The sequence below is a fragment of the Engystomops pustulosus genome, chromosome 11 (genome assembly GCF_040894005.1).
Source record: "Engystomops pustulosus chromosome 11, aEngPut4.maternal, whole genome shotgun sequence".
Lineage (NCBI taxonomy): Eukaryota > Metazoa > Chordata > Amphibia > Anura > Leptodactylidae > Engystomops > Engystomops pustulosus.
This window is the reverse complement of record NC_092421.1, coordinates 19,962,498-19,984,190: the sequence shown is the minus strand read 5'-3', so window position 1 is coordinate 19,984,190 and position 21,693 is coordinate 19,962,498. Positions and strand designations below refer to the sequence as shown.

General features: G+C 42.2%; 1 protein-coding gene across 3 annotated transcripts in view; it reads left to right on the top strand.

The window, feature by feature from the left end:
* Positions 1-19,212, top strand: part of SLC16A12 (solute carrier family 16 member 12) — a 63,463-nt gene extending 44,251 nt beyond the window's left edge. For 2 of the 3 annotated variants that reach the window (XM_072130067.1, XM_072130066.1), the window contains exons 2-7: positions 4,037-4,314; positions 4,931-5,034; positions 5,880-6,023; positions 9,505-10,090; positions 14,032-14,291; positions 18,076-19,212. In XM_072130067.1, coding sequence (XP_071986168.1) covers positions 4,208-4,314; positions 4,931-5,034; positions 5,880-6,023; positions 9,505-10,090; positions 14,032-14,291; positions 18,076-18,299 — 1,425 coding nt within the window. In that variant the 5' untranslated portion in view covers positions 4,037-4,207 and the 3' untranslated portion in view covers positions 18,300-19,212. Of the gene's footprint in view, positions 1-897; positions 993-4,036; positions 4,315-4,930; positions 5,035-5,879; positions 6,024-9,504; positions 10,091-14,031; positions 14,292-18,075 lie in introns of those variants that run through there. The other variant, XM_072130068.1, reaches the window with a different exon arrangement.
* The last annotated feature ends 2,481 nt before the right edge of the window (positions 19,213-21,693 follow it).

The window sequence follows — 21,693 nt, the reverse complement described above, 5'->3', positions numbered from 1 at the left end:
TGTTCTGTGTGCTGGAGGAGCTCCTACATAAGCTACATTCATTGATAGGTGTTTGAGACAAATTATGCTCCATGGGAGTTAATAAGTAATTTCTGACTTGGCTTGTAGAAACAACTCCACCATTGTCACCGGGCTAAACTGGTATTACAGCTCAGGTCAATGGGATTTACTCTAAAACGCTACTAAGTATATGATTTTATACAGGGACAATGTACTTAAAGGACATCTACCACCAGGATGAAAGATTGTATGCAAATGAGCCTGAGGGGCTCCAGGTTCCATTGGAACCTGGAGCCCATTAGGCTCATTTGCATACAATCCTTCATCCTGGTGGTAGATGTCCTTTAAGTACATTGTACATTGCTCCCGTAGGGCGCCGTGCGCCCATTGCCGTCTATTGGGGACGTATATTGGCTGTATATATTAATATAGCCTAATGTCAATAACTTACAACTTTTTAGAAAAAATATGTCTCTAAAAGGGTGGGTAAAAGCCATAGGGGAGATTTATCAGAATTGTCTAAGGTAAAACTGTTCTAGTTGCAAATGGAAACCAATCAGAGCTCAGCTTTAATTTTATATTCAGCATATTCAGGGAAAATGAAAGCTGAGCTCTGATTGGATGCCATAGGAAACTAGAACAGTTCTAGACACTTCTGATAAATCTCCCCCAATATTTGATGGTCAATAACATATTTACCGCCTGAGTAGATTTTTGTGGCGCAGTCACTGTGCAGACTCACTACACACACACCTTGTAGTAAGTGTGGTCTTTGTCTGTCACTGATCTCTCTGTTTGAGAACCTTAGACCTTTAGGAAGTACATGTGGTAGTGCCCCCCTCCCTTCACAACATCACAGCAGGTCAAAGGTGGAAAGCAAGGCATTGTAGATTGTATAGCAGCTGCCCATAGTGCTAAAAACTATGACACTGTTCAGGAGAGACGTAGGAAAGACACCGCATGGACTAAGCATGGAAAGATGCTGCTCCCTAGTAAGTGCTTTGTTAGTTTACTGTAAGGGGTTAATTTTCTAAGTTACATCATTTACCAGCAGATTTGATTGCAGATTTTCTAAATTGCATTAGCTCTGCCCCTGGTAAAGCTAAAAACTGCATAAAATCCCTATGATTGTACATTTATGTATTATATAACATGTAGAACATGTACAATAATCACCTACGTTATAAATATATAATTTAGGTGTGATGTTTTTGTAAGATCTCCAATACTGGAGGCAAAGATCAGATCTTCATTGGGTGCTCCAGCAAAAATCACTGGGTTTGGGAAGAAAGTGGAGAACCTGACAGGTAGAAGAAGAGGACCTACAGTAATGCAGCCCATAGGTTTGGCAAGATGGGCCCCCCGAAAGCTTAGGTCCCATTGCAGCTTCCATGATACTACAGTTGTAGCTATGTACATGCATGCTCATTACAGCAAAGAGTGTATGTATTTTTGTTAGTAAGGACAAGGAGATAAGGATTGAATTCAATGGGGCAGATTTACTTACCCGGTCCTGTCGCGATCCCCGATTCGAACGGTCCGACGAGGATGAAGTCCGGCGCGATTCACGAAGCTTGTGCGCCCGAGTTCCTGCATCCATCGCTTCCCCGCTGAGGTCCGCCGGAGTTCACCTTCTTCTTCCTGGTGCTTGTAAGTGCGTGTCTTGCGACACAATTCAAAATGCTAAATCCCGCACGTGGTCTGAATCCATCAGGTTGTCCGACGGCCATGCCCCGATTTGTGGCGCATGCAAGCCGGGGCCCATGCGCCAAAATCCGATCTCCTGCTCCAAAATCCCCTGTTAAATGCGGGGCAAAGCGGAAATCGTCGGGAAACCCGAGGAAAATGCGTTCCCGTGGACCCTTAGTAAATGTGCCCCAATATGTCTGATCCTTCTTTGCCAAGACATTGGGGGATTGTTATCCATTATACCGAATCAAGCTTGGTACAACCATTTTTAACTAAACATGAGCCCTTATAAGGGTACATTCAGACGTCTGAAATTATGGTTGTGATCTGGCTGAACCAATTGTGGCCAGATCACGGCCACAATAGAAGTCTATGGCTCTTGGTCATGGTGCGGTGAGCACACGGTGTGTCAGCGCACCGTTACGGAGTTGGGCGGGTGCTAGTGCTCTCCCCTCGCACCTCCTCCTGGGCCTTTGCTCAACTGGGATCCAGTCCAGGCAAATACACATCCGTTTGCATGTACCCTAACTGTTACAGCCATAGAGCTTCACACTACTAATGGACCAAGCAGGATCAGCAGGATGTCCACCTCCAGCAGGATGTCCACCTCAGCAGTTCCACATCACTGAACGAAAAAGCCAACCAACCTGAGAACTTCCAGGAGATTGACAAGTTGTTGTTGCCTGTTCTATACTTTCTTTGGAACAGAAGTAATCTGATGAGTTATTGTGGTTGCAGATTGGACAGCAGATTACAAACTGTTCATGGCTGGTTGAAAATTGACAATGAACAAAACCATCTAGTGAAGCAGAGGAGATGTATAATGTCTACGTTATGATCAGGAGTAGTTCCATACCAACACAATGTCATTGCTGTCTTCACAATGTAATGATATTAAAAACTGAATCAAGCAGTAGACGGTCTATGGCTTGTTACATTGTACTGACCAAAAACACAAAGGGGCGATGCCTATTGGATTTCCTGTCTGGTCTGCTTTCTGTCAGCAGATGTCATCACATTCTGGCTTTATATTATTATCTGCTGTGTTCTTTTAGCTGCTTTGTTCACATCATGTAACCGAGAATTTCCTTTTTTTGTTTTATTCTTGATGGATCTGTGTTGTGATTGAGTAGCTGTAAATGTTGCTTTGCCTCCTCTTGTGCTTTGCCTTGGAATTTTTATTCTTGCAGTTTTTTCTTGCGCAAAGTTTTCAGAATACACTTTTTTGCATGTATATATTAGAAACACTGATTTGAAAAGTACTTATAAAATTGATTAAAATGAATGCATTCACCATTGCTTGAATTGGTGTATCTATCTCTAGTCTGAACCCAGTCCATAGTCTCCTATGGAAAGCTGTAATCTGACACCTCTGTGAGCTGGCAGCAAGTCTTGGAAGACCATATTGACAAATTATGCAAAAAAATGCCCATATCCGATTAGGTATTTTTCCTTATCCATCCTTATCCATAGATCACCAGTTATTATATATTAGTCCCATTAAATAATTTAAAATCTTCATAATATAAACTTTAGCAAATGTATCTGAATAATCACAAAGCTGCTATAACATCTGTGCCAAGGTCATCCTCTCTCTATAGAGTACGGCTGAGGATGCACTGATTAGGTTATTATATTTCACTCTGACACTCTAGTTTATGTTTGCTTAATCAACAGTTAAACCACTGTTAACGACAGGTACTCCATCTACTCACATGATGCTCTGTTTGGTCTGGATGTCAGAATATTGCTCCAGTCATTTTTGGGGCATCACATAAATCACCTTCTTGCATATAAGTATGTGCCTGTTATAGACATTGTTTGTATTAAGCTCCTGGTTTCTAGGTGTTGTGTTATTTCTGATCTCTAAACCTTTTGCCTGTATTTAGACTTTCCTTCTGCCTTGCGATTTTGTACTGCTTTTTCCCCCTTTGTTATGACCTGGCTTTAGAGACTATTCTGTGCTTGTTTTGTTTTTGTCTCCATGTTTTGCATTTTGATGTAAGGAGGGAATGTCTACTAGTTGTCTCTGGCTGCCTAGGGTAAAGTGAGGCTATTAGGTAGGGACAGCTGGGAATAGTCTTAGGGACCACTGTCTCTTTCTGTGTCTTTTTTATGTTCCCAGAGCCTACATTACAGCTGTTTTTCATTTCTCCTCAACTGCATTACCATTTCCTTATCTATATTATATATCCCTACATCACCAGTACCTGTTAATAGAAGTTTTCCCCAAAAACAATATACTGCAGTTTATCGGTTGTGATTTCTGTTGCAGTATATTTGGTATACAACAGGTCCTAGCTACTTAATTGAATCCTCTAATTCTGTACTGTTATGTCTATTTCAGATGGTGAATAAAATTGTCCGTAAAAAGTCTTCTGTCCTGGAGTATTCCGTATGTCGCCCAAAAACTGTCCGTATCTTGGTGTGATCTTATGTGGACAAAGAAGCCCAGCAACTTTCTATACCTGCTTGAGGTGGGAAACTTGGGCTGAAGAAGAGTCTTCAGTCGTCAACCATGACAAAGAAGACAATTCTGCACTCAGCCCCACCTGATGGCGGCTGGGGGTGGATGATTGTTGTTGGCTGTTTTTTTGTTACAGTCTGCACGCGAGCTGTTACAAGGTGTGTAGTTTTCTATGTTATTTTATATATAGTATCTCCTTATTTCCGTAGGTACATTGTGTTATACAGGTAAAGACAAGTATCTCCAGAATTACTCAAATATAATGAATAGGCATGTTTTACTATTACTAAACATAACCAACTTAGATCTTTGAAGTCATTTGACTGATACGATTCTTAGGGTATATGGAGTTCCGGCAGTCTTCTCCCCATGAGATTGGTAGACCTTGTAAAATAGAGAAAAACGGAGGACCTGGAGGAAACCCATGCAAACACAGAACATAAAAACTCTTTGCAGATATCATTGCCCTTGAAAAAATGTGAAGCACCTAAAACCAGTTGACCCATGTGCTTGGGGTGTCCTCACACCCCTAAAAAGAATGGTTGAGCATGCTGGAATTCACCACGCCCAATCTTTTTGTTCTCAGTGTAGATAATCCACTAGCAAAGGTGTCTAACTCCAATTACCCCATTGTGCAAATTCAAGCCCATTGTCCATATTTATGGTGGAGCAGGAGTAGCTGGCCAAAGGCTACTTCAAGTGTATCTATATTATAGTTAAAATATATCACTACTGGAGATCTCTGACAATAAACCATTTTTTTCCATTGTATAGATGTATCTCAATATTTTTCGTTGAGTTCCAAGTATATTTTGGTCAAGATTATTCAAGAACAGCTTGGATACATTCCATTGTTGACTGTGCTACAATGCTATGTGGTAAGTAATGTATGTAATGATATCCCTAAACTATGCACCCATAAGTAGGACTATCGAGGAGGACTTAGAGAAGTTGTCATGACTGCCGTTGTCCTGGTTTGACCGGATTAATGTCCTCAAAATGGACGTCCTTTCACATCTCTTATAAGTCTTCCAAACCATACCTGTACTGTTGCCGAAGTCCTTCTTCGATAAGCTCCGAAGCACAGCCCAACGTTTTGTATGGCATGTCCTGCATTAAACATGTATCCTGGTAACATCACAAAATATCAAAAAAGCTTACTGTGCTATTTCATCATGGCTATGAGACAGATATTCCCCCAACTATGGACATCTACTGAAGCCCTTACAAGGCTGCAATGGATAAAGGCGCTGGACTTAATTAGGCATATGGAAGAACTGTGGGCCGGTGACGATGGTAGATACGAACAATTCCATACGACCTGGCTGAGCTGACTCACATTTAGGGTGACAACCCTCTTAGACCTCTGGTTGACCACTGGTGGCAACCTGTCTGGAATGGGTGTCTAGGTGTATGGAAGGTATCTTGCCACATCTCTATTCCCTTCCCCTCCCTTTGATTTTAGGTGCAAACATAGCCGTACCATGTTGCTATTCCAATTGAGGGCCACTCCAAGGATCCCAAAACTATTTTCTTTCCTAAGAGGGGATAGTGTACAGAGAGGGTGGGATAAGTAGTGGTAGCTTTACATAACCATTTATAAATGCATAAGGCGAAGTGGTGCCAACTGAGCTCTATGTGCCCCAAAGAAGCTGTAGGAAATTCAGGTAAATATATATTAATATCCTTCTAAAGCTTGGAATAATTCTATTTTCTTATACAGCTCCTCTCGGAAGCTATGTGAGCAACCACGTCTCTTGTCAAATGGGAATAATGCTTGGTGGTCTTCTTGCTTCTACTGGACTTGTCCTAAGTTCCTTTGCTACAAGCCTGGAGTATCTCTACCTCACCCTGGGAGTCCTCACAGGTAATATCAATGTGTATACCACACTCAGTTATGTTTGTATGTTGGGTACTTCTATATTTTATTCACAAGCTACATTGGCATTGCTGCTGTTGGTATGTTGTAAAACTGGAACATAGTACAAACTTCATGGATTTGGTACAAAATTAATGATTACATACATTGCAACATTGTCAGGTGTCACCTCTTGCATATTTTGCAGCTATCATACCACATTATCTTAACCTTAGATCATCATATATGTGAACTGTCAGTTAAAGACCTAAAGAGAAATCTCATTTTTATTAATTCAAGCTAAAAACTACATATAATATATATCACTTGGTGGAAATTCACGCCTCTACCGTGACTTCACCTGACTCTCCCATAATCCCAGCATGGGAGAGGGAGGTGCCGGGGTGTGCATAATTAGCAGCCCGGAGTGCTGGACATCTTATCCCCATGCTCCGTGCTGCTAATTCTAAGTTACTTTTCTAGGTGATCTTTGCATGTCAAGACTAGCGACAGACAGTGCCAGGATCAAGATGTGTTTTAAGTGTTTGGTTTCCTTTAAGAACAAACCTAAAGAACATATCCTGTATGTAACCCTGGGTCTGCATGTATATGGAGTCTTGAAGAGCAGGGGCGTAACTTGAAGGGGTGCAGAGGTTGCGATCGCACCCAGGCCCAAGAGGTTTAGCGGGCCCTTATGGTCTCACTTCCCCATATGAGAAGACTATTACTATAAACCATACATTATAGTCGGGGGCCTGGCACAGACTTTGCACGGGGCCCATCAGCTTCTAGTTACGCCAGTTTTGAAGAGTCTTCAGCACAATTACTCTGCTGTGAGTTTTAGACTTTTATTCACAGGAGGTTTTTCAAACAAGGTTGGACTCATGCCCAGTATTTAGATGAGGCTTTTGAGATGCATGCCCTAGGCATTTAAAGGGTGTGGACCAAACAAACAAACAGCAAACCTGAGATCTGTGTTGCAGTTTTGGTTTTCCCACAGTTGTCATCTGTATACATATATACAGCCAGATTTATCAGGAGTTGGAAGGGGTGTGTCCTGCTATGCTGACTCCAACTGCTTCTCCACAATGCCACATGCCTTCTTTTTACCATTCAGCATTTCATGTTATGTGACCAGGGTGACATCATGTAAGGTCCTTTACCCGCTAAAATTTTCAGAATCCACCCCATGTATGTATCTGATAACATGAAATCACAACAAGTGTAGGGAGGAGTAGAAGTCTATGGAGGCTGCTGTGATCAGATACATACATGTGGTACATTTTGCAAATGTTAGAGGGTAAAGGACCTTAGATGACATCACCCTGGTCACATGACATGAAATTCTGAATGGTAAGAAGGGAGAAGTGGCTGTTCACACCCCTACATGCCCACTTGACCAGAAAACTGGTGAACAAGACCTGATAAATATCCTCTTATGTATTTGGAATATTTTTGGCATTTAATGGATATGTCCTCATACAAAGCCACCCCCACATAGGGTAAAAACATACTAAAGCCTCTGCACTCAACAAAATTGGACACTGCAAGCTTTTTTTTTTTGAGTTTAAAAATTGACCACATTGACTTTTTAACGGGAAATTCAATTTTCTTTTTACAATCGCGCTGCATACAGTGTTGTACACCGAATGCCACCAGTTTTAGTGGTGCGTTGCAGAGGAGACCAGGTCACAAGGGTGACCACCCACCATATTTTGGATGCGGCTTGTTAACAGTGGCATATGGTGTACATACGGGTGACGCATGGCCTGTTTGTGCGGCCAGGAAACAGCTACAAAAACGGGACTGCAAAATACATACAGTCTTAGGCTACATTCACACGGCCATATGGGGGACGTATATACGTATATAGGCCGTATATGCGTTCCCCATAGATGGCAATGGGAGCACAGCACTGTACGGGAGCGGTACGGTGCAGCACACGTGCCTTTCCATAGCCGGGAGAAAGATAGGTCATGTCCTATCTTTCTCCTTCATACGGCGCCATGCACCATATATCTCTATGGAGAGGAGGCGGGGGGTGAGCAGCGCTCATCCCCTCCTTCTGTCCCGGGCACCGCCGTGTGCCCGCCGTGCTATGGTACTGCGGGCACATCGTCGTGTGAATGCAGCCTTATGTATGATGATGTTACATAGTTTGCTAAAAGACTAATACTTTTCTTACCGATACATTTTAGTAAATGACATCCCCCAAATCGATCAAAAATCACATAAATCTATAAATGACAATTGGCTTATATTAGGTTTTTCACCAGCTAAATGGAAACAAGAATAATAACAGCCATTATTAGCTCAGAGTAGCTGCAGAATTAAAAGCTTAGTATTTGGTCTCCTAGAGGATAGTATTAATAATCTGGCATTACTATTGTTTTTGCATGGAAAGCTGCCAAACATTTACAAAGGAAAAATGTGCATCACAGGCCACCACCTGCATCAACACACCGGTCACTGCTTTTGTGTCTATTTTTAAAAAGATTTTTTACATGACAATGTGAATGCCGAGATTTACTTGTCTTATTACATAATGGGTTGAGCCAGGATAGTTTGATGCGAAGAATAAAGATTAACACATTAGGATACGAGGATAAGGATATTAATAAGGATATTAGATGTAATGATTGTTTTTAAGCTTTGCTTGGTGATCGGCCATTTATATAAAATCCTATAGAAAATTTTGATTTTTCTGTTATGATGCCGCTGCACTATATTTATAATTTATTTTATTAATATCATTGATTATTATTCTTAGGTGTAACCTTATAATTAATGGTGTATTGCAAGATTTATTTAATGATCATCCACCTTTAAGATAAGTGATCAATGCCCAGGGGTCCACCAGCCATGAGGCGAGTTGAACCTCTTGCCTCAGGCGGCACATCTTGCAGCAAGATGGGAGACAGCATGAGCAGCACAGTTAGTAGCACCTGCTGCTTACAAATAGAGTCTCTTCACACCTGTTATTCAACATGAGTATGAGACACTGTATTTACTAAAAATAAACTGATACATTACTATTGGATGGGGTAGAGAAGCTGCCATTCTATAGCTTGCCTCAGGCAGCGGAGAGTTTAGGTCCACCACTGTCAGTAGCCCTCACCTATAATACAATGTGTACCCTGAACAGAATTTTTTGAGACACCCAAAACGATGGACCTGAATCACCTGCCCCATTTCAATATTCCACAAGAGGGATGTGAATACATTTAGATCTATAGTGTCCTCAATGAGGAGCTGCGTGAATACTTATACTGGGAGCTCCCTCTTGAGGCAGAGACGTGTTAAGAAACACACTTTTGCATTTCTGATCCTTGGTGGCTCCATATTTTTCATATAGACGAGGGAACAACAATAATACTTCCATATTTATTCATTACGTTACAATATTTTATTGTAAGAAAATAATTATTCAGTCCATTTCATTTCAGTCTTTATCATATTCTCCAGTAACACCAGTTTTATCTATTTGTAGGCCTTGGATTTGCACTATGCTACAGCCCTGCTATTGCCATGGTGGGAAAGTACTTTGACAAGAGGAAAGCTTTGGCTTATGGGATCGCCATGTCTGGAAGTGGGATTGGCACCTTTATATTGGCCCCGGTTGTACAGCTGCTAATTGAACAGTTTTCCTGGCGCGGAGCTTTACTAATTCTCGGCGGTTTTGTCGCCAATCTTTGTGTCTGCGGTGCTTTAATGCGACCTATAAACCTCAAGGAGGACCTTTCACACTATTCACTAAAGCAGGAACATAATCCAAATGAGCTAAATCCAATTGCCATTCCTTCATCCAAATGTTCACCGGTCAGCCTGGACTGCACTCACAAGAGTCTCTGCTACTGTTCCCAAAAGGAGTACAGCTTTCTACTGAAACCGAACTTCATCATCCTGGCCATATCTTTTTTATTTCTGGCCTATGGATGCAGTCCTCCCTTCGTCTATCTTGTGCCTTATGCTCTTAGTGTAGGTGTGAGCCACCAACAAGCGGCCTTCCTAATGTCCATACTGGGAGTCATAGACATCGTTGGGAACATCACCTTTGGATGGCTGACAGACAGAAGGTAATTCACCATATTCTCTTCTAGATTCTTCATTATAGTCGGGGGCCTGGCACGGACTTTGCACTGGGGCCCATCAGCTTCTAGTTACGCCACTGCTCTTAACGAATATGACCGCTCATAAAATACTTTTAATTTGGGGCCCCACTTTTAGTTTAGCCCAAGGCTCCACTTTGTCTAAAACCGGCCCTGGCTTCAGCAGTAAGAACCTCTGCATTCAGCCCCTTTTGCCAGCGATTCCCATCCTGATCATTTATGCCACAACAGGTTCTAATATGTTTTGGCCCTGAATCCAGAGACACCTCTCCCATAGACCCCGAATCCATTCTGTCCATCTAAGAGACATCTCCCACATCTGTCAAGTATTTATGTGGATCTGTCATAAATACCTGATATAATAAAACCCATGTAAAAGAAATAGAAGAAGTCTCCACTGAGTGTAAACATCCGGAAGCCAGAAAAACGCAGCGGCTTTGTTTCATATGTTCACATTTCAATTTCTGGACTCTTACACATTGCTTTAGCTATATTTTTTAAAAAAACTGTTTTTTTATGAGGTTTCCCATTTATAGAAGTTACTAGTTAGTTACTTCAGCAGTGTCATGTATTAAATGGGACTGAAAGATCTAAAAGATCTCACAGCGGCTGCCCACGTGTAGTAAATAATTGATATTGTTTGTGTAATGAAATGTTATACAGTTTTCCAATATACTTTCTTTTATCGGTTCCTCACAGTATTGAGATCTTTGCTTGCTGTCATTCAATGGATAAAATTTGGTAGATAAAATCCGGTCGGTCCATGGTCATGTGATGTCACACAGGTGCATGGCTAGTAATCAGAGCTATGTGTTATGAAGGTTGTACCTGTGTGACATCACATGACTAGGCATATAATGAGCCAAACACCTGGGTGACATCACATGACCAGGGATATAATGAGTCATACACCTGGGTGACATCACATGTCCAGGTATATAACGTGCTACATACCTGGGGACATCACATGACCATGGACCAGATTTTATCCACAGGAAGTATACAATGAAGTTTCCTATAGAATGACAGCAAGCAGAGATCTAAAGATCTTTTAATCACACAAACAATATCTACTATTTGCTAAAAGTGGACAACCCGTTAAAAGAAAACCTACGATCATGAATCCATTAATTGAGATATATTCCTGACTATGTTCTAAGCCCTACACTGTTTTTATCTTATCTTCTTGCCATATCTAACTTAAAGGACATCTAGCACCAGGATGAAAGATTGTAAAACAAGCACACTGACATACTGGTGTCTGCCCCCTATGTCAAGATTTTCTCTTCTTCAAGCTTTCTATGCCCTTATTTTTAAGAAGAAAAGGCGTTAAAAATTATGCAAATAAGCATACGGAACACAGAGCCCCTCACCCTCATTTACACTATTTTAAAATACTTTTTTTTAGTAAAACCAGGGCACACACCAGTATGTCAGTGTGCTTGGTTTACAATCCCTGATCCTGGTGGTAGCTTGCCTTTAAAATAAATCTACCAAAAAATAAAAAAACACCTACACATAGTTAATCTACGTTCATCTTCATCTTGATCCCTGTGGTGTTCTTCTCTAAGCCTAACACACAGAAGGAGGACCTATTGTGATAGGGTGAATATCTTGAAATATACACAAATGCCCTTAGGATAACTACCCCTTCATCACTTAAAACTTTACTTTTATGGATATAGATTAAAATCAAAAAGTGCTCATAACATGGAAAGCGATTTTTAATTAAAAATAAATAAATTTCCATGGTATAAGCACTTTTTGATTTTAATCTATATCATACAAGTGAAGTTTTAAGTGATGAAGGGGTGGTTATCCTAAGGGCATTTGTGTGTCCTCTCTAAACTTGACACGATGTCCGGCGTTCCGGGCGACTAATTATGCACGCTTGAAATATTAGATTTCCTTAAATAAAAACTGTATCTTTCTTTTATATAAAAAAAACCTCAGCAGCTACTGGGGCGTGGCGTAGCTTTAGTTCCTGGCGTTGGGCCAGGCTACCCCACGCCCCAGTAGCCCCTGAGGCTAATTTACATAAAGGAAAGATAAAGGGGCACATTCACTATGGGCTTTGCGCCAGTTTTCTGTCGGACTTTGCACGTTCTTTCTAGTGGAAACTGCTTACACAGGTATTTAAGAAGTGCCAGCGCCACTTATGTATCGCACGCAACCATTTTGTGGCTTAGCTGCATTAGGCACCATGCAAGGTGAATTAGGGGGCGCTCTGGCGCTCAGTTTTTAACTTGCAAAGTCTGTAGCACGCCCTATGTTAAAGGTACACCACAAAAAAGTTGGTGAACTCTATCGGGCCAGTGCAGAAATGCGCCAGATTCATGATTTTTGGCGCACTTTGTTAATGAATGTGTTGCACCCAGTATTATACACAGGCAGAGGACTTTTAGTGCTGTTTCCTACATTCAGTAAATGTGCCCCAAAGTTTTTGACTGGGTGGCATGAGCTAACAAACTTAATAACATCTCTCAGGCCCTTTAATAAAAAAACCCCATTATAAAAAACACATAACCATAAAACGCACAGACTCACTTTTTGATGGGTATAAAAGATGGTCACAGCTTTATTTAATTAACAATTCAAATTTTTAACTTGTAAAGGCACATGTAAATCGTTCTGTCGGCCCGGCTGCTGTGTGCCAGCTGGCCTCCCAGCTGCCAAGTCGGCCAACCGAGCCTTCACATCCATCGCTCAATTTCCGCCAGCTGTGACTTAAATAACAAAAAGAACAATAAATTAACAGCAAAAAACACAAAATACACCAAAAAAGGGCGGGAGGGAGGGAATGCTTCCTTGCCAGCTTGACAAGAAAAGGAAGAACCACCCCTCTGGCACGGCTTAAATCCACACGCCAGTGGGCGTGAATAATTGTGAGGTAGCAGGGTGGAGATAGCCATAACCCACCCCTTAATTAAAGTGCCAAAAAACCTTGAGCTTGAATTATATAAAAACCAAGAGCAGGGGGCACCTTCCTTATTTAGTCAGGCGTACCCCGCAATCTTGTTACATAGACCGAAATGTTATGTGCAAGTTCTTCCTTGTACATCAGTCGTAAATACTCTCCTTCCCCAAGGAGCTGGATGTGACTATGCAGGAGGACAGTGCCCTCTATTGTCAAAATAGTACCATGATCAAAAATGGGGCACATGTACTTGCCCGGTCCTGTTGCAATCCCCGATCCGGACGGTCCGACGAAGATGAAGTCCGGAGCAATGCACCAACATTGTGCGCCCGAGATCTTGCATCTGTCGCTTCCCCGCTGAGGTCCGCCGGAGTTCACCTTCTTCTTCCCAGTGTATGTGAGTGCATGTCTTGTGACCCAATTTGCGATGTTAAATCCAGTGGGTTGTCCGAATTCGTCGGATCGTCCAACGGCCCGCCCCCCCCCCCCCCCGATTTGTGCTGCATGAAAGCCGGGGCCGATGCACCAAATTCCGATCGCGTGTGCCAAAAACCACAGTTAAATGCAGCGCAACACAGAAATTGTCGGGAAACCTGACGAAAATGCGGTCTGCGGACCCTTAATAAATGAGCCCCAATGTCTCTGTGCTTGGGCATTAAGAAACTTTGCAGCATTTAGTTTCATTGGGCCAAATTTATTAAATAAGCTGAGCCAGTTTTTTGGGTGAGCTATGCATTAAAAAGAACGTGAAATGGGGTTGAAATGTCTGACACAATTCAATAATCGGGCTCAATTTCGATAAATCTGGGCCATTGCTTTACTCCTGCCTTTGTAGATAGCGGTAGCGAGCCGATACACTGCCTGCCTTAATATATAATAACAATGATAAAAGCAGACATAAAGGTTGGGAAAGGACTACTTGTGAATGCAAGCACTGGCAATGGCAATGGTTCGGTTTCAGTGCACATAATAATTGTATTTTGTTTTTCAGGATTTTAAAAAAGCACCGATACACCTGCTACCTCATCGCTGTGGCACTGGACGGTCTCAGCTGCCTTTTCCTTCCGATTCTTCAGTGCTTTGAACTACTTGTGCCCTTCTCTGTTACATTTGGTTATTTTGATGGAGCCTACGTTGCCTTGATTCCTGTTGTGACTGGAGATGTTGTCGGTACATCCAGCTTGTCATCGGCCCTTGGTGTGGTGTTCTTTCTCCATGCGGTGCCATACCTGGTGAGCCCACCAATATCAGGTACGCTGCCTTCATTCCAAGCCTATCCGCCCTGCAAAGCCTAGAGCAATATTAAACACTTCACTGTTATGTCCATAAAGCAATGTAACTCTATACTTGTTGTTTCTGTTGGAGCTGGTGTCATTTTTTTGTAGGACGAACTGACATTGTCATTGATACCATTTTGGGTATTCCAAATTATTATACAAAATTCAAAATCAAATTTGGACTTTATTTAAACATTTGGACTTTTTTGGTACTGATTTCACATTTTTATATTTTGATAGATTGGGGATTATTTTTGGACGCAGCAATTTCTAACATGTTAATGGTCATTAGATTTTATTTCCATTTTTTTTAATTTTAGAATTTTTTAGAATGTTTTTATAGGTCTCCTAGGGTACTTGAGCTCAAGGGGGATCTTATCACTCATACCATATACAGAAAACAAGCAGTATGTATTAAAAGGGCTCATACAGTGAGCCCCTTACATACATCCGTAACAACACCATGACGTATAGATCTGTCATCTGTCTTTAAGGTGATATACACTCACCGGCCACTTTATTAGGTACACCTGACCAACTGCTCGTTAACACTTAATTTCTAATCAGCCAATCACATGGCGGCAACTCAGTGCATTTAGGCATGTAGACATGGTCAAGACAATCTCCTGCAGTTCAAACCGAGCATCAGTATGGGGAAGAAAGGTGATTTGAGGCCTTTGAACGTGGCATGGTTGTTGGTGCCAGAAGAGCTGGTCTGAGTATTTCAGAAACTGCTGATCTACTGGGATTTTCACGCACAACCATCTCTAGGGTTTACAGAGAATGGTCCGAAAAAGAAAAAACATTCAGTGAGCGGCAGTTCTGTGGGCGGAAATGCCTTGTTGATGCCAGAGGTCAGAGGAGAATGGGCAGACTGGTTCGAGCTGATAGAAAGGCAACAGTGACTCGATTTCTGCTGCGACATTTGCATGGTAGGGTCAGAATTTGGCGTCAACAACATGAAAGCATGGATCCATCCTGCCTTGTATATACGGTTCAGGCTGGTGGTGGTGGTGTCATGGTGTGGGGAATATTTTCTTGGCACTCTTTGGGCCCCTTGGTACCAATTGAGCATCGTTGCAATGCCACAGCCTACCTGAGTATTGTTGCTGACCATGTCCATCCCTTTATGACCACAATGTACACTGTAACATCTGATGGCTACTTTCAGCAGGATAATGCGCCATGTCATAAAGCTGGAATCATCTCAGACTGGTTTCTTGAACATGACAATGAGGTCACTGTACTCAAATGGCCTCCACAGTCACCAGATCTCAATCCAATAGAGCATCTTTGGGATGTGGTGGAACGGGAGATTCGCATCATGGATGTGCAGGCGACAAATCTGGGGCAACTGTGTGATGCCATCATGTCAATATGGACCAAAATCTCTGAGGAGCTTCCAGCACCTTGTTGAATCTATGCCATGAAGAATTGAGGCAGTTCTGAAGGCAAAATGGGGTCCAACCCGTTACTAGCATGGTGTACCTAATAAAGTGGCCGGTGAGTGTACATTGGGGCATATTTATTCAAAACTGTCTAAAACACTGGGGCACATTTACTTACCCATCCCGTTGCATCCGCCGATCCAGAATGTCTGACAAGGATTCGGAGCTGCTTCGATTCACTTACAGCGCGTGCCCGATTTCTTGAATGTGGATCTTGCAACACAATTTGAATTTTAAATTCTGCAGTTTGCCCGAATCAGTTGTCTGATGGCCACTCCCCCTGATTTGTGCTGCATGCGAGCCGGCGCTGATGCGCCACAATCCCATCGCGTGCGCCAAAAACCCCTGTGCAATTCAGGGCAAATCCGAAAAATTCACGAAACCTGACGGAAACGGTCCGACGGACCCTTAGTAAATGTGCCCCACTGTATTTATTGAGGATCTTACACAGTTTTTACAAAATGTTTCAACAAAAGAAAAATGGCACAGGCTTTAGCTAGTGCACCGGATTAGCGCCTCCACTTGGTGCCCGGACAAGCTGTTAGGATTGTTAGTGAATATCTGGTAAATATGGGATTGCTGTGTAATCTTGCTGCTCCTTTTGACATTAGCTCTGAGGACAGACTTGTGATGAACCCACTTACTGTCCATAGTAAGGACCGGTTGTATTGACTTATGAATATCTTGCCTTGTAGTCAGAATGCTGTTCAGCAGGTTTTACCATCTTGTTTGTGTAGCTTGAATGTCAGTGCATACCTGTAGTTCTGTACACCAAAAATAAATGACATGTCCGTGTCACTTTACCCATGCAAGCTCTAGTGTTTTGCTCAATAAATTGCATCTTATTACAGATAAATCCTCTTTGTTAAATGGTATTTCATTGGTTGGTGAAAGTTGGATCCAGTAGTGGAATATAATATACATGGATTGGGTTCGTAGTCTGGGGCCCAAGCCTTGTACGGGGCCCGTGACCACCCAAACCAACCACCGGATTTCATACTGAGAAGGACCTTCACTCATAAAATTCTTGTACATCTGTTCCTGCACTGCATACACATGTGCAGGCCACTTGAGGAGCTGAAACTGCAGATTGATAGCAGCCAGAAGGGACACACCCTCCTTTCTCCAAGAAGCTTGGTTCTAGTGCTGTATGTAGGAAGTGATTTCTGGACTTGTATAATATTCTATAATGTTCATACAGCTCAGGACCCATGGTGGTCTCAATCCGCCACTGGGTAGCAATATATGGTCTATGAAAAATAAAGTAAGAAATTACAGGTAGATGGCACACATTGTTGATATATAGTCTTTTGGCCTGATAGATATCCCATAAATATCTGACACTTCGGACCACACAGAATAGTTGTTTCTTATCCCAACCACATCTTTCCAGGTGCCATAGCTTCAGTAAAAGAAGAGGTTACTGCACATCCTCTAGAAGTATATAAAGGTAACCATGCACCTTCTGCTTGTTGCATCACCAGAAAGAGGCGCAACTCAATATGCAACAATGGGGCAGATTTACTTACCCGGTCCATTCGCGATCCAGCGGCGTGTTCTCTGCGGTGGATTCGGGTCTGGCCGGGATTCACTAAGGTTGTTCCTCCGACGTCCACCAGGTGGCGCTGCTGTGCTGAAGTCCGCTGAAATGCACTCAAGTACACGGGCCTATTCCTAGTGAAGGTAAATGTAAGCTCCGCGACACTTTTTGTTTTTTAAATGCGGCGTTTTTTCCGAATCCGTCGGGTTTTCGTTCGGCCACGCCCCTGATTTCCGTCGCGTGCGCCAAAATCCGATCGTGTGCGCCAAAATCCCGGGGCAATACAGGGAAAATCGGCGCAAATCGGAAATTTTCGGGTAACACGTCGGGAAAACGCGAATCGGGCTCTTAGTAAATGACCCCCAATATCCGTTATAAATCAAGCAGAATTTGAGAGCAAAAACAGTATCCCGGGTTACAAGTCATGCAACATTTGAAAAAGGAATTGCAACTTTTCCCTCTTTACGCCACCTCCACAGTATATATCTCAATTTGTAATTCTTTTGAGGCCACAGCCTTTTAATATATCTGGCACAACATGAACTTTGGGGGGGGGGGGCACGGTGCATCAGCTCTTGAAAAATTCTTGAGTCCACCCCTTTCCCTGCAAAAACCCTCTCACTGGTCAATATATCAAAAAACTGTTTGAAACCCATAACACAGGTGGTGATCACTTTTTTGGCCCAAATTAAGGCATAAATGTGAAGTGTATTTGTTTTGTGTTGAGTGCTCTCCGCTTTTTATACTCATCCTCTCTTTCTTCTTTGCAGGTTGGCTGGTGGATACAACTGGAAACTATACAGCAGCATTCCTTTTAAGCGGGTTTTCCATGATATTCTGTGCCCTTTTGTTGGCTTTTGCCAAATTTGTAAAAATGTTGAAGCACAAAAAGCTAAAAATGACTGTGCCCACATCCGACACCAGGCAAGAGATCTGGACTAATGGAGACGTGACTTCTCCAGCCACTGACGATTGTAACCACAAGGAAGTTTAGATCTACCCGGACAAGGCGTCAGACCAGACAATTTAGGATGAGTGAATTTTTGACAAAGGATCAGAACCAACAATTTTACATTGTGGATTGGAGAACATTCTTCTATTCGAAATACCAGCCGAAAACTTTGGGACCTACTACATTGTTCCTTGCACAAATGAATTTGTAAGAATTTACCTGCTGGTGGATATCCCTATTGCATAGTAAATGCAGAAAACCTGCACTTTATGAGGAACATTCTTGAAATCTAGATAAACTGTGTTGCCCTACTCCTAAGTTGGGAGTGGATTTTATGATTTTAGTATATTTTAAATTGAACGTCCCAAGGTGAGCTAGACCTAGGTGGATGAGCAATGGTTTTATTCCTATGCAATGCAATTTAAAAAAAAAGATGAAAATAAAGTAAATAAAGTTTTACTTTTTCAAGATACATTGAGGACTACGTAAAGCACCAGGATTTTACCAGCGCAAAAATATACTGGAACTTACAATGCCATTTTCACAGAGAGAAAGTTGCACAGCGTGTATGTCAGTGTTCTACTCACAGCCATATTTTACTACTGTGACCGATAAACCCGATATGTATTATCTCTGTGGAGTATATTCCTTAAAGTGAGAATACGCGTTTTTATTATTTTAGGTAGTTAGCATTTCGTTTAGTTGTGTAACCCTGCCTTTTGGATTATAAGCCCTAAATCCCATGAATAGACTTATGTTTAAAAATGATGAAAAAAAACGTTATACTTGTACCACTCAGCATTATTGGTTGAGCAATGAGGTCCCAAAATTCGTGTAATAGTCAGTGATTGACTAAAGTGATGACAAAAGGGCAAAAAAGTCTGGAGTCATGAGGAATTGGGTTATTTTTACACAAGTGGGGGTCATTTGAAATAAACTTTTGTAATGCAGAACACTTTTAAGTTTCTAATTTGAGTATATGCAATAAATTCTTAAAGGTTACCGATGGTTTCAGAAGACTTAAAGTATAAGCTGGTGGACATGATTACATAAGGAGATACAATAGTGACAACTGTCTTTGCCTCTTTCTTCCTATGTTAGGAATAGATTAGTTTTCCTTATGGAGATTACCGTTGTTGGCCACCTTTTGAGGTGTATGGATGAATGCTTTGATTTTGCTTTTTTCTGGGAGCAAAACTTTCAAAAAAGTTTTCCAGGGTTCGAAAAGGAAAACAATGCCTCAAGTGCTAACTTAAAGGAAAACGACCACTAAAGGACACTAAGCTACACACTCACCTATTGTCATCTTCATCCCGATCCTGGCGATCCTGGGATGTCAAGATAAAAGAAGACAAACGCTGGATCTGGATGAAGAGGACAATAGGTGAGAATGTTAAAGGAAACCTACCACTTGAAGTGGCAGGTTTCAGAAGAAAACACCGAGCACCAGCTCAGGGTGAGCTGGTGCCGGAGCTTATTTTTGTTAGTGTTTTAAACCGCGGTATCGCGTTTTAAAACACTTTTTAAACTTTATAGCCGGCGCAGGGAGGTACGCGCTCGGCGCTTACCATGCGCGCGGCTCTCCTTCACTTCCTATGTAGCCGCGCGCATGGCAAGCGCCGAGCGCGTACCTCCCTGCGCCGGCTATACAGTTTAAAAAGTGTTTTAAACCGTGATACCGTGGTTTAAAACACTAACAAAAATAAGCTCCGGCACCAGCTCACCCTGAGCTGGTGCTCGGTGTTTTCTTCTGAAACCTGCCACTTCAAGTGGTAGGTTTCCTTTAAGCTTAGTTTTACTGTGCTTTAGTGGTAGATTTCCTTTAAAGGTTTGACTTTCAAGAAGCCTAGTGACATGATGTCGGATAATTGCCAGTAAGACTCTAAATGGACTAGACACCCAACTGTTTCACTCTATTTACAAAGATTTTTTTTTTTTGCAGCCTCTCATGCGACCCTTTCCATAGGTTTCTATAGGAAGCTTATGATGCTTCACTGAGATAAAAGTCTCTCAAGATGTATTAGCAGCAAATTCAGAGACCATGAGGGGAGGAGGATATAGGCATGCTAAGTGGAACAAAGAGCATTTTCTCTAGTAAGATAATTTTATGACCTTTGCGTTGAGTTATGAACAGTTGATAAAATTTACATTATATTAGCTCCCTCTAGTGGCATTCTCAGGAAGTCAAAATGTGGACCTTCAAGTTTATGACTTAAAGCTGTGGATCAGGAAAACAGAACTCAGTTTTACCCAAAATATTTATCTAAATAGATATTATGACTTAAGGGAAAACACGTTTCATGTTTAAGCCAACCCTATTATCTATGGGGACTCAATATATAATCCTGAATCGAAGAATTAACGTATATACCCAAGTATAAGCCGATGTACCTTATTTTACCACAAAAAACTGGCAAAACATATTTACTCAAGTATAAGCCTAGGGTGGAAAATGCATTGGTGTCAGCCTATGCTCTCCAGTATATAGCTAGCCACCCCCAGCCCCTTATTATATAGCTAGCCAGCCTCCTGCCCACAGTATATAGCTAACCAGCCCCTGCCCCTCATTATATAGCTAGCCAGCCTCCTGCCCACAGTATATAGCTAACCAGCCCCTGCACCTCATTTTATAGCTAGCCAGACTCCTGCCCCGGTATATAGCTAGCCAGCCCCCTGCCCCCCCAGTATATAGCTAGCCAGCCCCAGCCCCTCATTATATAGCTAGCCAGTCTCCTGCCCCCAGTATATAGCTAGCCGGCCCCTCATTATATAGCTAGCCAGCCTCCTGCCCCAGTATATAGCTAGCCAGCCCCCTGCCCCCCAGTATATAGCTAGCCAGCCTCCTGCCCCAAGTATATAGCCAGCCTGCACAAGCCCCCCAGTATATAGCCAACCGCTGCCACAAAATATATAGCCTCCCAGACCCTTTTAGTACATAGCCACCCTGCCAGCCCCCAAAATGCCCAGCACATAAGAAAATAAAGTTAATACTCACCTTTCTGATGACCCCCACAGGTTCTCTTTCTGCTTCCTCTTCTTACTTCTGGCAGCGACAGGTCCATGTACGCCGGCCGTGCACACACTACGACATCCGCCACTGACATCATAGTGTATGCACTGGCAGCGACAGGTCCCTCAGCGACTGGCTGCGCACGCACTATGATGTCAGCAGTGAGTATTGACTTTATTTTTTTAGTGGTGTATAATCTGAGTTTGGCATATACTCAGGTGTATACGGTACTCCTTAGTGAAACAGATTACACATTACATTATCCTCTACAAACCCAATTAAAAATGGTTGTGTCTTTTGTGGTCCACCCTGTATTATACTGGGGTCCAGAAAACTCTAAAAACTAGACGGTTTCCACTATAAAGCTTTGAGGCTATGCTGGTTTTCTTTAATGATCTTGTCATTCAGAGAAATAAGATTGACATC